Genomic DNA, 15,217 nt, shown 5'->3' with positions numbered 1-15,217 from the left:
CTAATAGTGCGAAAAACTTATAAATTATAGATCATAAATTACGATTTAAAGAACAAATCATTATAAAACTTAAAATAGCTTATTCAACCCTAAAAATGCTTTATCCACACAGACATTATTTAAATCAAACAACAGAAAAAACATTATGGGAATCCTTAGTCTTATCTCACTTTAACTTTTGTGACTCAATTTATGGCCCATGCCTTGATAGTGAAACAAAACGTCGAATTCAAGTTGTTCAAAACTCCTAAGATTTATTTTTGGTATACGAAGACGCAACAGCATTACTTATAAGCTTAAAGATGTAAAATGGTTAGATATGACAACACGTAGAGAGCTACATTCATTTTCTTTTTATTATACAATTTTTGAAAAATCGCATCCCTTACTACCTCTTTAATAAAATTAAACTAAGGACTTCAGCACATCATGTAAACCTAAGACAAAGATATCTTGTTGACATTCCAAGACATCATAAGGAAATTTTTAAATCATCTTCTTCCTATAATGCTGCCAAGCTGATAAATAAGTATAAAATTAGTGATTTAACATTGTTAGTCCGCTCATTTAGAAATTCAATTTGGAAAAAAATTTTTGTTTAATATGTAACTATAGAATATGTGACGTATTTAATTATAGAATATGTGACGTAGCGCTGCATTTATAGTGTCATCTCTTCTTTTCTCTTCTTTTCTTTCGATCTCTCTTACTGTTCTCTCTCTCTTTCTTCCTTTTTATTTTGTAAATATATTCTTATATATATATACTTATAAAAAAATAAATAAATAAATAAACAGTTTACTTAGTGGCTTTAACAGCCCCTACGTAATTGTTAGGATGCTGAAAATTAGGCCATTTAATCCCGCACAATTATATTATTATTATTTCTTTTACAGCAATGTAAATATTGAATTGTTAATTGTATTGGGAATTAATAAACGTTATTATTATTATTATATAGTTTAATTAAGGACCTTAATGGATTTCTGGAGCCTTTTCAAGAGTTATCAGAAGCCAAAGAACTTAAAAATGTCAGTGAGTCACCTTGGTTCCACATCTGTAGAATACGTGTAAAGGTGTAAGCTTATCTCATCAAAAAAAATTCGAGCTAAAACTGATATTCGTGGCAATTGATGAGCTGAAAGGCGATCTAGGAAACACAGATTTCACTTTCGAAAAACGACTAATCAATGAATTTTATCCATGATGTGGAACATACCTATACCAAATTAATGAAATTCATAATGAAAGGGAAGAAATTCATCCTGATTTAGTTTTTTATGATAATTAAAGTAATAATGTAATGTTTAGATCTCAAAATGCTATCACCATGCAAAATTTATTTGAAATGTATATTTTATCATTGCCCATATTTTTTCATTGCCCAATTCTGTAAATATCCATTCCTTCTGTTACAGATTACCTTTATTGTGTTAATTCACGTAAGGAGTCTTGATGGAATTTCTCCATTTTTTTGTGAAACATTGTGCTTTTACACTTTCCATGCCACTTTATTGTATCGGACTGTATCCATGTACACTTTCCTAGAATTTTGGCCACGTTCATATGTCACTTCAATTTATAAAAATATTGCGCTAAGAAAGATATTGAAAACAATTAATCAATTCCCATTATATTACAGTTTCCCCAATGTTCTGGCAAGAATTGTGACTGATTTCCTAACCAAAGAGTTTAGGAGTATAATCTCTTCCTTTTAACACGTTTTTATCAATAACCGTTCAATAACAACAAACAAATAATATGTGACCAAACAATCTTAACCTTCCAAAGTAAAGAAGGCTTTTTGTTGATTCAATCTATAGAGATTTCTAAGGAGGTACTGACAGGAATCAGATGTTCATAAAGATTCTGATAGATTTCTAGAGCCTCACCCAGAGTTATCAGAGGCCAAAGAACTTAGAAATGCTAATGGCTCATCTTGGCTTTACGTCTTGGACTAGGTATAAAGAGCTTGGGTTTATTTCATCCTTCTTTGCAGAAAATAAAGAATTTCCTTAAAAGAACACACGTGGCTTTTATTTTCTTACTCAAAAACCTTGTATCATATGAAAAAAACATAGAGAATCAAGTTTTATATACATATATAATCTATATATCTTTTAGATCAGAAAATGCCTTTTGCTATATAGCTAAGAAATATTTCTTAAAATTTCTAAACCCTGTATTTGGAAAACGTTTTTGGATATATGTTTCATAAAGAAAAATGAGGCTTATTCAGAATACAGATGCACTGCTAAAGTTTGGACACTGCAGTTCACGACACCCCGTCTATTGTCTAATATTAATAAAAAAATTATATTTAAAAAAAAATGTATTGACCTGTATCTTGAAAACTGTGCAATTGCGGACCCATGTTTATAGAAACTTTTTCTCATATTTTTTTAAAAGAAATCGCCCATTGAAATATCTCCGTCTATTTTTCAAGCACCCTGTATATAATAATTAACAGTAATAAATTATTTGCCAAAGCATAGTAATGATGGACTTCTATTGCACGGCGCACCAAACAATAAGTGGATAAATTATTATCAAATCAGACGTTTTTCACTTTTCTTATTTATTGACTTAATACTACCTCAACAGGGAAAGAAAAACTTACTTAATCCTTTGTTTTATTTTCAGGTAAGGTTAGTATTTTTAACATGGCTTCCCAAAATCTTGTGTATGCACCGACCAGGAGGAGATGAAAGCAATGGAAGTAATACTTACTCCCCACCACCTCGACCATCTTCAGCCACAGCCGATAGAAAGACAATACACTTTCCAGACGTTGAACTTAAAGAAAGGTCGTCGAAAAGTTTACTAGCAAATGTGCTGGATATCGATGATGATTTCCGACATAACTACCGTGGTGGTGGAACACCTACTCCTATGCCAGCTACTTTTTACCGGACTGTATTCAGGTAATATAAAAATTTGACTAAAAATATTCACATAATAAGAGGATATGCGGCAAAACAAAATCCTACTGTAGACATTTCATTTATCCATTACATTTTCACGCCAAACTTTTAAAAAAGTGAATAATGCTGAAAGCGGATACTTTTTCGTTGTTTCATTTTTCCTATTTCACGTCATGCTGATACAAAAGGTTAATTAGTTTCTCGTGGTAAAATGGTTTTTAAAACCGAACTTTCGGGAGCTTAGCGAAAATAACATCAATATTTCAGAAATGTAGTGTGGGTTTCAATTGAATAAATAACTTGATAAATGGAGCGTTAGTTTTTTCTTCCAAGATAAAAACAGTTTGACCAATTTGGTTTTATTGATTTACTGCCTACTTCAGGTTTATTTTTTTTAATTATTTCTCTTAGAAGAATCTTTCCATAACTTTTACGTCCTCTTAGTTAAGCCTCAACAGTCTGGAATAAAGTGTTTCCAAAAAATTGTTTTAGGTTTCACTCTTCAAGGAAGAAACCTTGGTGCTTACGTGCTCCTTGTTATTTTTGTGTTTCAATTTGCATACTTAACCTGAAAAGAAATGTTTTTTTCTTAATATCCCTATTCTAGTTTTCTCTAGTTATTCTTCATTTCTAAATCTACATTCCTTCGTTGATATTATACAGGATGATTTTCAACCGATGCGCATAAACTTGGGAAATGGTAGATGAAGATTAATAATGAGTAATAATGAGAGAAAAATTTAGTAAAATATTTTTGGTTTCCGAAATAAAGTTAAACAAATGTCAACAGAACGTGTATCAGACGAACTTATTTTATTTATTAATAACTGATAGTAAACAAGTCATAATGTTTGGAATTTGTTGTTTGGAATCTTTAGCAGTACTTAGTTTGTTGGTGGCTGTGGTCGTTTTCGATCGTTATTTTCACACGAACAAAATAAAAGCGTCGAATGTAATGGCGCATATTTTTACAAACGAAGAACTTGTCGACATGGTTTTGGTTTACGGAGAAACGCATCAGAATGCAGTGGCAGCAGCTGATCTGTATGCCCAAAGATTTCCTTAAGGATATCACCCGGACAAGATGGAGGAGCTATTAGACCTAGGCACATTCTAAATCTGGAGGAAGATATTTTAGAAGTTATCGAAGAACAACCTGGAATTAGCACTAGGACAATTGCAGCGCTATTTAGAATATCGCAATCTACAAGTTGCCAAATTTTAAGGCACGAGTTGCTGAACCCCTTTCATGTGCAGAGGGTACAAGCCCTACTTCCAAGAGATTTGCCGCTTCGAGTACACTTTTGTGAGTGGTTGTTACATCACACAGCAGTTAAGCCCAAACTTTACCATGAACATTTTAGTTACGGATGAGGCAAATTTTACGCGCAATGGAATTTTCAACTTTCATAACACTCATTACTGGGCTTTGGAAAATCCGGATATTACACGGAGAACATACTTTCAACAACGTTTTTCTGTAAATGTATGGGTTGGAATTGTGAACGGGATGCTCATCGGACCTTTTATTCTGGAAAATCGTTTAACTGGTGCTCGGTATTTAGAATTTTTGCGCAACAATTTACCAGTGCTCCTTGAAAATGTGAATCTCAACGTTAGGCAGAATATGTGGTTTCTTCATGATGGTGCTCCACCACATTTTTCACGACCAGTGCGACAACATTTAGATCGTGTATTTCCCGGACGATGGATAGGTCGTGATGGTCCAGTTGAGTGGCCCCCTCGCTCGCCTTACCTTAATCCATTAGACTTTTATTTGTGGGGTCATATGAAAACAATGGTGTATGTAAACGAAGTTGATACTGAGCAAGAGCTACGACATCGCATAAACGCTGCCAGTGACGCAATTCGCCTACAGCCTGGTTTGGCCCGTGCATGTACGTCTCCATGGATTCGACGAGCTCAAGTCTGTATCGAAAATAATGGAAACAACTTCGACCAGTTGCTTTAAATTAGTTTAAATTAAACACGTTAAAAAATACACGTTTTTTATTTAAAAAAATATGGATATCTCCAAAACTAAAAATATTTTACTAAATTTATTTTTCATTATTACTCATTATTACTCATCAGCTATCATTTCCCAAGTTTATGCGCATAGGTTGAAAATCATCATGTATATGGCACACGATAAAGTGTCTATTCTACTAGTAGTTTTAGTAATAGACCCTCATCCTTTAATCTTCATCGAAAGGACAATTAAACAATTTTCTTCAGTTGCTCAAAGAAACCACTTATTAATGGAATTGTTCTTATAATATAGAGTAACTAAGGAAGTATCCTCTGACACCATATTTATGTTGCACTACAATAATAAAACTAAAAAATCATTAATGAAGCAATGAAACTAATGACTTGTGCTGATGGATGATAAAATGTGTGTATATGCACTCGCAGTACAAGAAGTAAAATTGTTTTAGACATTCTTGAGGCCGAAAACGGAACAATCCTAAAGTTACTTTGTAACAAATGGCGTATAACAAAACTGTTGTGTTAAGTCTCTAGTTTTGAACTAGATTTAACTAAGCTTGCGGTCGTACACTTAATATAAAGCGCAGTTCGTGACTATATATAATATATACATATAAAGATAACGAGGTTATGTTATTATAGAATGTACAAAGGTTATAATAAGAGAGGATATTTTAACTGTGTAAAGAGGAAAACATTTTGACGTAAAGGTGAATTATTGTAGCATGAATTTCATATCGTACATTTATGTGTTTTTGATATTAAGCCCCATATTACGAGTTTTTAGATAAAATAAAACAAAGGGTAACGGTTTACTTACTAAGCTAGAATCTATTTATTTACCAGACAACAAAGCTGCTACATCTCAAATTTTCGTTGTCGTTTATTAGGAAACGTACCTTGGGAATTATTCCCTCTTCGGTGAAATAAAACTATTGTCATAGAATAAGGAACGTTTATTAGAAGTTTCATTCTCGGAGCTTGTGTAAATATCTAATAGTTTCAGTGTAACCAAATAAGGGCGCTTTGTAATACATCTTCTATAAACAATATCGATTCTGTTACAATGTTGCTCTTACTCTGTAAGGATTTATTAGACTGTGTTTTGTTAATATAGCGAAGAAATTTAAGGACGTGTTTCCTAGATGAAACTACAAGGTGATAAAGTTGTAAAAGAAATCGGTGTTTGTTGCAATAAATTCGAAACCTAAAAAAAGAAATTTTTGAAAAATTTGTTTTAATAGTTATAATTTTGCAATCAAATATACCACATCAATAATTAAATCGTTTTAATTGCACGCATTGCACGATTTAATTGTTGGAGAGTTTTTCGAGTTTAAAAGGAATCGCCACACAGTTCTAGCACTAAAAAATTAAATTATCAATTTACTCTAGACAGTGTATTTTATTGTCAATCAATTCGGGAATAAAGTGAATCTGAACCATCGTTCGCCTGTCAGGGGAAAGCATATTGAATTAATAACATATAACTTGATTAAAGATATTCTACGAATCATCAATATATTGACAAATTGATAGGATTTGTTGATAAGGATTTGTGAGGATTTGTTTAATTATTGTATTTACTTACTTAACGTAGCCAAACAACACTTTAAGCGTTTTAGCCTCCTCGATCTCTTGCTATTTCTTACTAATTTCGTATTTTCATCACATTAGCTCTCTACATTATCTTTCCACCTTCTTGCCTTTACTGCATTACCCGTGCGTTTCCTCCACTGGGTTGTTACTGGATCTTGTACAGGTCGGGAGTTGCCTTTCTTGTTCTCTGATAGTCATAGTCTACGTCTCCCACTCATACAGGACCACAGGAATCACTATTATATTAATTATCTTCATTTTCATTTTTCTTGGTATATTTCGTGGTTTGAAGCGAATTGCTCAAGGCAGCTACGACTATGTCTTCGCTATGTATCTGATATTATAGCGTTTTTTCCGTTCATTAGATGTAATTTAAAATAATTAAGAATAGTTAATTTATTTAGATACTTCACTACGAAAACACGACTACTAGAAATATTTATTTACAACTATTTCAATTTTGCGCCAATGTTAAAAACTTTACTTCATTGAACTGACCACTATCGAGGATACAGCTTCTTATATACTCGGCTGAACGTTGCTTACAATTTTTTTCGATCTAATTTTATGTATTTAATTTTCTCTTTACTTGTCTGTAGCCCTGTTCTCATTCCTCTCTCTTTTTTTAGCGTATTAAGTTTTTACACCAGCTTTGTGTTGCATATAATCCCTAAATCGCCCGCTTATGCTAACGCCTTAAATTTCTTCTCATTTCCACACCATTATCTTGATCATCAAACCCTTTTATCACAGATTCTAGAGCTACATTAAGAAGTAATCGTGAGAGCGGGTCACCCTGTCGTAGTCCACTTCGAATATTGAAGTTGTTCCTTAAAGTTTAACTTGTGTCCCCACTGCTTTTCGAAATTTTGTCTCGCGTTAAATATCTGATCTATTGTCCTCCTTCCCAGTCGAAACCCACACTGATATGCTTCAATACACCTTTCGCAAAGGAAGCTTGTCTATTTAGTAAGATGTTAGAGAGTACTTTGTATGCCAGAGACTGTAGTTTTGACACACCTTTTTGGGGCCTTTCTTATAAATTGGTATTATTACAGATTAAGTATTGATAAGATTGTATATTTGATCCACTCTGCTTAAAGACCATCTAAACCTGGTAAATTTTAATTTTTCAATTGCCTTGCGAACTTCCTCTACAGAAGGGGACAATCACTTGTCCGTATTGTATCTTTATTATCACTTACCAACTTTAACGGATTATTTAGCTTCTCCATATTCAACAGCTCTTCAAAATATTGTTTTCATTGCTCTACTCTATTTCTCTTTCTGTGAGTTTATTTCTATTGCTGTCTTCTATTAAGCCAATTCTGGCTTGAAAACCTTTCCGTGTTTGCCTTATTTCTTTATAGAAGTTTCTTGGTACCTGATCGTAGTGTTATACTATGTCATCAATTTTTAAATAATCTATCTGACTGCCCAGGTCATCAAATTTATTGCTTATTTCGATCTAATAGGTCATTTTAACTTCAGGGTATTACTGCAGTTTTTTCATTAATTGTACCTTTAAAATTTTCTATAAAAGTTATTAGAGACCAAGATGTTTAAAAAGAAGAAGTGACTTGGGTATCTTTAATAATTTAGCCTTGTGCCGTCCATACAAATTTGCGCATTCTAATGGCTTAGTTACTTAATGTCTTACTCTGTAGCACTTACAAGAGTTGACTGTATTAACCTCTATTCGATAAAATCATAAAAAAGTAGAGAGTAATGGAGTAAAGTAGAGAAATGTAATGGAGCTTAAGTATTTTGTGAAGTTGATAATAGCAATATCCGATTTGTTTTTTTGATACCTTAGTTTGAAAAAGAGTTAGGGTTTAAGTGTGAATAAAGCAAGATAGATAATTTCAGTTAGAAATGACTCATACTATAAGAGGACCAAAGATCGGTGAATTTACCGCTGCGAAACTCAACTTCATTGTAACAGCATAAGGGAACTAACTTCTTGACTGTAAAGAAGAGACTAAAATTGCTAAAATCATCTGTAACGACCAAGATAGTAGACATACTGAATGCCATGACAAGGAGGTGGACCATACAAATCAATACCGAGGACTTTAAGCTCTCCAAAGGTTTTCCCATAAGGTAGAACATTGAGGCAAAAACTGCAGTCTATAAGAAAACATAGAGCTATTGTTGTGTCTGGATCAACTGTCAGCTTAGGATTTATACTCCTGAGCAGCACTTTTAGAGGGTGTTAATTATTTTCAAGGATTTTGCACTAAAACTTGCACTTTTTGAGTAGTGAAATACTTTGACTATTGTGAAAACTGGTTCAAGGAATATTTTTCTTGAATATTCACATACAAGTTAAAAATTATTTTATTTTAACTCTCTTAAAGCAAAACATATTAGGCTGTTAACGACACTCTTATTTGCACATTTACTACTAAAGACAATCACGCACGACTACTAGAAATATTTATTTTCACTGTATTTATTTACAACATTTTATGTCCGATTTAAATCTCGCGCCAATATGCCGAACCAAAGTTCGATTGAACTGTCGACGACCTCCGAGCGGCGATACGACTCCTTATATACTCGGCTGACCATGACTCCGGCAGATTAGCTGATCTTCGAGACGTCGCACGGCGTGTCATTCCGGAATTAGGGGAATCAGCTGGTATTCTCGGCATTTTGAATATCATTACTTTAATATGATCAATAGAGCAAACTATACATTCCAGTAAATATTCGACTCTATTGCAGTCTTCACTACTAGTGAAATTGTAAAAGGAATAGTTCGTTGTTCCTAGGCACAACACAATATCAAAGTGTCTGCTGAAAAAGTTTGAGAGACTCGTATGAAATTTGAATAGTATGACTGAATACCTTCAATGATTGTTGATATTTAATGAAATTTTTCATGTTCACCAATCTACTTCAAACATTAAATAATAATCCATCCTATATAGCCATTGAATTTACTTATTTTAATTATCTTGCCTCCAAAAGAATTTATCGTGTCGCTGCTTCTCCGTTTGTCAGGCCAAAAATCCAATTAAAAAAACTTCCTACTGGCTGTGTTAATAATAGATGTGCATAAATATGCGTAGGACGAGCCCACGGATAAAGAGCCAAGTTCAGCATGGAAGTTAAAGTTGACATTTTTTTCACTGGAGAATTATATTCCCGTTGGAATTTAATAACACTTGCCTTAGCGTTTAATTAATCTCTAGGTCCTCTAGAGACAATATTCCGGGAAGTCATGTTAAAAATGCTATTTGAATACCCATGGAACGATTTCTTTAGGTTAATGAGCAAATAATAGCCGCAAGGGAACTAAGGGATCTGTTTCTATGCGAGCAGAGTGAACAATGCATTAAAAAGAAAATATATGGCACGCAGAATTCTTTTTGTTATAAAGTTCTGTTAATTAAAAATGTAAATACACATTTTGGTATTATAGAAAATGGAGTTTTCTCTGGAATTTTATGGATTTTTTACCCTCAGAACCAGATTTTTCGGGGTCCGACTATGTCTTTCTATTGGATGACACTCACAGCATCTTATGTTTAGCTCAACTAGTTAATTTACAAAATCGTAATTAGTTTTGTTTAAGTCTAAAAAGGAAAAATTACCTTTTTTATTATAACGGAAATCCATAACATTTTGATCAATTAGGAAATGGAAAACTTTTGAAAAACATGTCCACGACTTCCATTCTAGCAAAAATCTTTATTCCATTCAATCGGGGAAATAAAGCAAGATTGATCTATATATATGGATATTAACGGCTCTATTAAGGACCAGATTCACGACTCCTCAAAGGCAGACCTTTGAAGGGATTAAAGGAATTGAGTGATCTACGTAAAACTGTAAATTAAATGTCACAGACCGTAAAGAAGTTAGCTGCCAAAAATAAGCTCAAAATTAGTAATAGCCTACCACCACTAAAAAAGTCGACCTCAATTCGGACCAACTTGTCAGGTTAAGTTATTAAGAATGGCTTCTTAAAAAAAAATTACTTTCCACCCTGCAAACTAATCTCCATAAACCAAGAATGGCATTATATCTTAAGTGCTAAAATTCCATCACCTTAGACACCCAAGCAGCTTGTACACTATGTAAAAGAAAAACTGGGAACTAATGATTTTATTCAATGTCTTCCAATGCTGAAGAATTCGGCCAGTTCAGACTCAGATTTTAAAGCCAAGGCGCAAGATAAAGACAACTTAAAGCTGCTAAAAGACCCAACTGATACTGTGATAGATGGCCAAAAAGTATATCTTGTAACGTATGCCCATATAGCTTTGGTGCCCCAAAAAATAACACTGTAGATGTCACATACTTAGACTACAGTATCGGTAAATTCTGATGAGGCCAAATTTATGCATATAGGTTCTGATGAGGTGGCTACAACTGCAGGTAAGGCCCAAGTAAGTGTGCGAGAAAATGCAAGATTTGTGCAAGAACATGCGAAGGACGATGACGCATCCAATAGTGAAGCTCTCCCGAAACATGTGAGATGGAAAATAGTCGGTACCTATTGGCTAGACTGAGGGATCCTTCCATTTTAAAAACTCTCAGACTCTTCCTTTACTTCCCGCATGACCAATGTTCTGTTCAGTGGTGTCCACCTAGGGTGCACTTCTGGTCTGCGCAACTAAAGCTATTCTAATCAAGTTCTTCTTCTCCCCTCGCGTTTGTACTCCAGTGACGGTTTCCCTTTCTTACTGGTCCCCTCGTCGGCATCTTTATCTTTCAACCCTACGCTCAGATTTAGTTAAAAGCCCTATACTATATAAGGCAAAAAATGCACAATCATCTGTCAGTTGAAATCAAATCCACATCATCTTTGCCCACATTTCACAAATTTTTAAAATCACACTTGTTGGAGAAAGCATTATATGCAGTGAACCACTTTTTTAGTGGATCATGTTGAAATATAAATGTATTTTTCTTATGTTATTTGCTTTGTCTACAAAATAGTAATTTTTTTATGATTATTACTATTACATTATTCTAAACATTTCCGCAAAACAAAATTCTCAATCAGGTCCTGTCCTTGACTTTGAAAACAATTATTGACCGCCATTGACGATGACTTTACACACGCACACAGGTATAAAAGCGACTGTGTTATCATGCGACAGGTCCGTACTTAAAAATATAAATGGCCTGTTATTCGTTATTTTGCTATCAAATTAAATGTTTTAACTTCGAAGCCAGTCAGCTACAGTTAAATAATTTATTGCTAATTATACTTAGTGTGGTGAAATGAGGCCTTAAAATTAAACAAAACTGACAGATTATTAAATTACATTAATTCGCTGTCGGTCAACAATGTTTCCGTTGCGTTTTAAGTCATTAGAAATTATAATTCGGTTTCAATAATTAAATTTCGTTCGTAGTTTATTTTTGTTTCGTTGCTCGTCTATAGTTACGAAATAGTTTTATACTCATTTGCATTTGAAGCGTTGACACTCCATCTTACCTAATTCGTTAAGCGAAGATTTAATTTTCCGTAAAGTCTCACGTAATTTTAAGAATGTATACAGAAAATTTAAATTTCCTATAAAATTATGGCCATAAATAATATTAATATAAGTCGCATTATTGCAAGTCAGCAAAAGATGTTTACTATTAAGTTGTTTAATTGTCTAATTGAAGTTTACTTTATCTACCTGATTAAGTTAATGGTGATTGTAATTTGACATATTAAGTGATTATAGCACTGCTGATTTTGCCGGTAGACACTGGTTGGTATAATTTCAGTTTTGTTAAAATGGAATATTTATTGTGCCAATCCAATCATATTTTTTTGCCTTTTAATTATTGAAATAAAAATTTGTATGTTTACGCCTCTGTGCTATTTCATTCCTTTTCTCAGCTTTCGTATTTAAAATAACCCAATATTTAAGCGAAATTTCACCAGCATTGTTTAGACATCAGCCTACGGAAGAGGAATAATTGGAATACTGGGTTTTTCATTTGCATGCGAAATCTACCCTGTTTATTTCTTGGAAATTTAGGTTAGGGTCATTGTAAGGAAAGCTTTTTGACAAATATTCATTACGGTCTTTTATACACATGTCCGTTTGTTTTGTTTTCTTTTTCTTTTGGGTTCTTTTAGGTTAAATTTAAGGTTTTTGTATATAATATTCGTTTTGAGTGGCTTTTTTTGTGTAAACGTGTATTTTATACAAAATAAGGCAATATTTAATCACTAATATGATAGTTTTATTAGTCAATTATCGATTCATAATTGCATTTTCAGCAATTTACATCTACCTAATATATTGAAAGTATCTCTGAAAGAAACAAAAATGTGTTTTTCTTAAAATGCTTTTTACGTAATTTCTTGTTTTCTCTTATAATTCCCGAAAGAAAAAAACATGTTTTGTCTAGGTAGTTTACGTATATTATTAAACAGTAATGTCTAGCTGCGAAAAAAACAGATTTTCCGATTTGATCTTCGACTGCCTAAAACAACAAATTGCCTGGAAAAAATTAGAAATAATCTTGATCGATATAAAAAAAATCTAGACAATTCAATTTGAAGTACCTGAAAGAAAATACAAATTGGATTCAACTATCTGAATGAAATCACAAAATAGCTTCGACTGCCTGAAATAAATAAGAATTTGCATTAAAATAACTCTGTTTTTTTAAATATATTTTCAAAGAGATATTCTTATTTTTTTGGAAGCTACTTTTAAATTTTCGTATTGGTGGAAAATACGCTTTTGATGATCTAAAAGCGTTGCTTTTTAATAGTTAGCAATATCCAATACAAGGATATACAAATATTTTAGTAAAAAATAAATTATTTAAAATTTTATTAAAATTTACTAAGTAAAATACGAGACGAATCGAGAGTTTTGCTGGCAATTAAATTTGTTACATCAGAGAACTAATAAACAAGGGTGACCGAAAAGAGTTCAAGGTGTTGAACTATTTACAAAAATATAATTTTTTTTTATAATTATCTCAATCAACAATCAATAGAAATACTGATAAATTAAAGTTTAAATAAATTATTAAGCTTACTGGCATTTCAAGAAACACCTTAACAAAAAAAATGCAAAAAATTAAGCACCCTAAAAATATAGCTCTTTTTCTTTTGTTTGCTTATCTAATACTGTTATGTTATGACAAAAAACAGAAATCAATTAATTCAATATGTATATGCAATATGATTGCAAGTCTCTGATCTTCATTGAATAAAAACCTTTCAAAAAATGCTGCAAAAGTACTTCTTCTTACCACTCCCTCTTCTCACGAAAGTAGGCGATCCATATGTCTAACATTGTCCTGGATACAGCAGCTCTAAAATCTCAGTCAGAATGTACCCGAACTATCTTCTAATTTCTTTCAACCAGGGGTTCTGACGTCTTCCAATAGATCTTCTTCCCTGAATCTTTTCTTCAATTATCAGCCTCAGTAATTCGTATTTTTTGCCTCTCATGATATGGCCTATGTAATACCTCTCCGTTTGTAACTCGGTTAATCCATGAGAAGAGATTCCATTCCATCCATGAGATACGAAGCATGTATGCGATATATGTACATTTCAAAAGGCTCGATCCTTCTCTCAATTATCGGATCAAAAGCCTTCACAACCGTACAGTAATACATTAAAGATATAGCACCTGACTTTTTAAAATGATATTGGGTGGTTTGCCCAATATCATTGGATTTACTACAGATAACTTCAATGATTATTTTTTAAATATCATGAATCATAAATAGATCCTCTATTAATTCTTAGTAGTGTTAATATTTTCAAAAATTTCAGCTTTAAAGAAGTTTTTTTTTCAGTTAAGAAGTTTTAATACAATAAGGAGCGTCATAAATCAACTTAAAAATAAAACTAGCCGGGGCATATATGGCTAATTAATGTGAAGGTATTTAAATATATTAAAATCCTCATTGTAATTATACATTTAACAAAAGTTATACATGCATATATAATAGAAAACTCTTTTCCAGGCTGCTTTAGTGCTTCCTTTGTTCAAGAAGGGAAGTCCAGACGTTGCTGGAAATTATAGATCAATTTCTCTTTTTCCTATTGTTTTACAAGTTTTGGAGAAATGTCTGTCAGAGCAGATTGTTCACTTTTTTGAGGATTATCACTTGTTTAATAAAAATTAACTTGGATTGAGGCTTATATTTAACCAGCAGAAATCTAAAAGTCCGGAACAGAGGTGCTGTGTTGACAAGGCAGGAGATAAAGATTGGTGTACCCCAAGGTTCAATTCTAGGCTCAATATTATTTATGGTTTATATTAATGTTTTGTTACTTATAAATCCTAATGTAAATTTCAGACTTTTTGCCGATGACACTATAATCTCAGTTACTAGAAGCACACTTGAGGATTCTCTATTGAGCTCCGTTAAGGCACAGGAAATGGCAGAAAGTTGGTTTCTTTTAAATAGGCTGATATTGAACAGAGGCAAGACTGAGAGAATGAGTTTTGCTCTGAGAAGCGTTCATAGCTTCTACGAACATGAGTCCCATATCAAATTTCTTGGTGTACTTATGGATCCGACAGCATAATGGTATCTGCACATTGTATAAGTGGCCTCAAAAATTAACAAAACCCCTTAACTTCTCCGTCCACAGATTTCGTATGTTGTGCTGATATAGAGCAATGCTGTCGCTACTCACCGAGTCATTGGACTGCAGTGAACCTTAGAGAAAATGATTAATTTGGTCTTGGAAGTGTTCATATGTA

At 32.8% G+C, this 15,217-nt stretch overlaps 1 protein-coding gene across 1 annotated transcript in view; it reads left to right on the top strand.

Annotated features, from left to right (window-relative positions):
* The window catches only part of LOC126748616 (neuronal acetylcholine receptor subunit alpha-7), a 201,631-nt gene that overhangs the window by 153,972 nt on the left and 32,442 nt on the right, over positions 1-15,217 (top strand). Inside the window, exon 8 of the mRNA XM_050457969.1 lies at positions 2,644-2,924. Coding sequence (XP_050313926.1) covers positions 2,644-2,924 — 281 coding nt within the window. The remainder of the gene's footprint in view (positions 1-2,643; positions 2,925-15,217) is intronic.

This window comes from Anthonomus grandis, chromosome 22 (assembly GCF_022605725.1).
Source record: "Anthonomus grandis grandis chromosome 22, icAntGran1.3, whole genome shotgun sequence".
Taxonomy (NCBI): Eukaryota; Metazoa; Arthropoda; class Insecta; order Coleoptera; family Curculionidae; genus Anthonomus; species Anthonomus grandis.
This window is presented reverse-complemented; position numbering and strand designations above follow the sequence as displayed.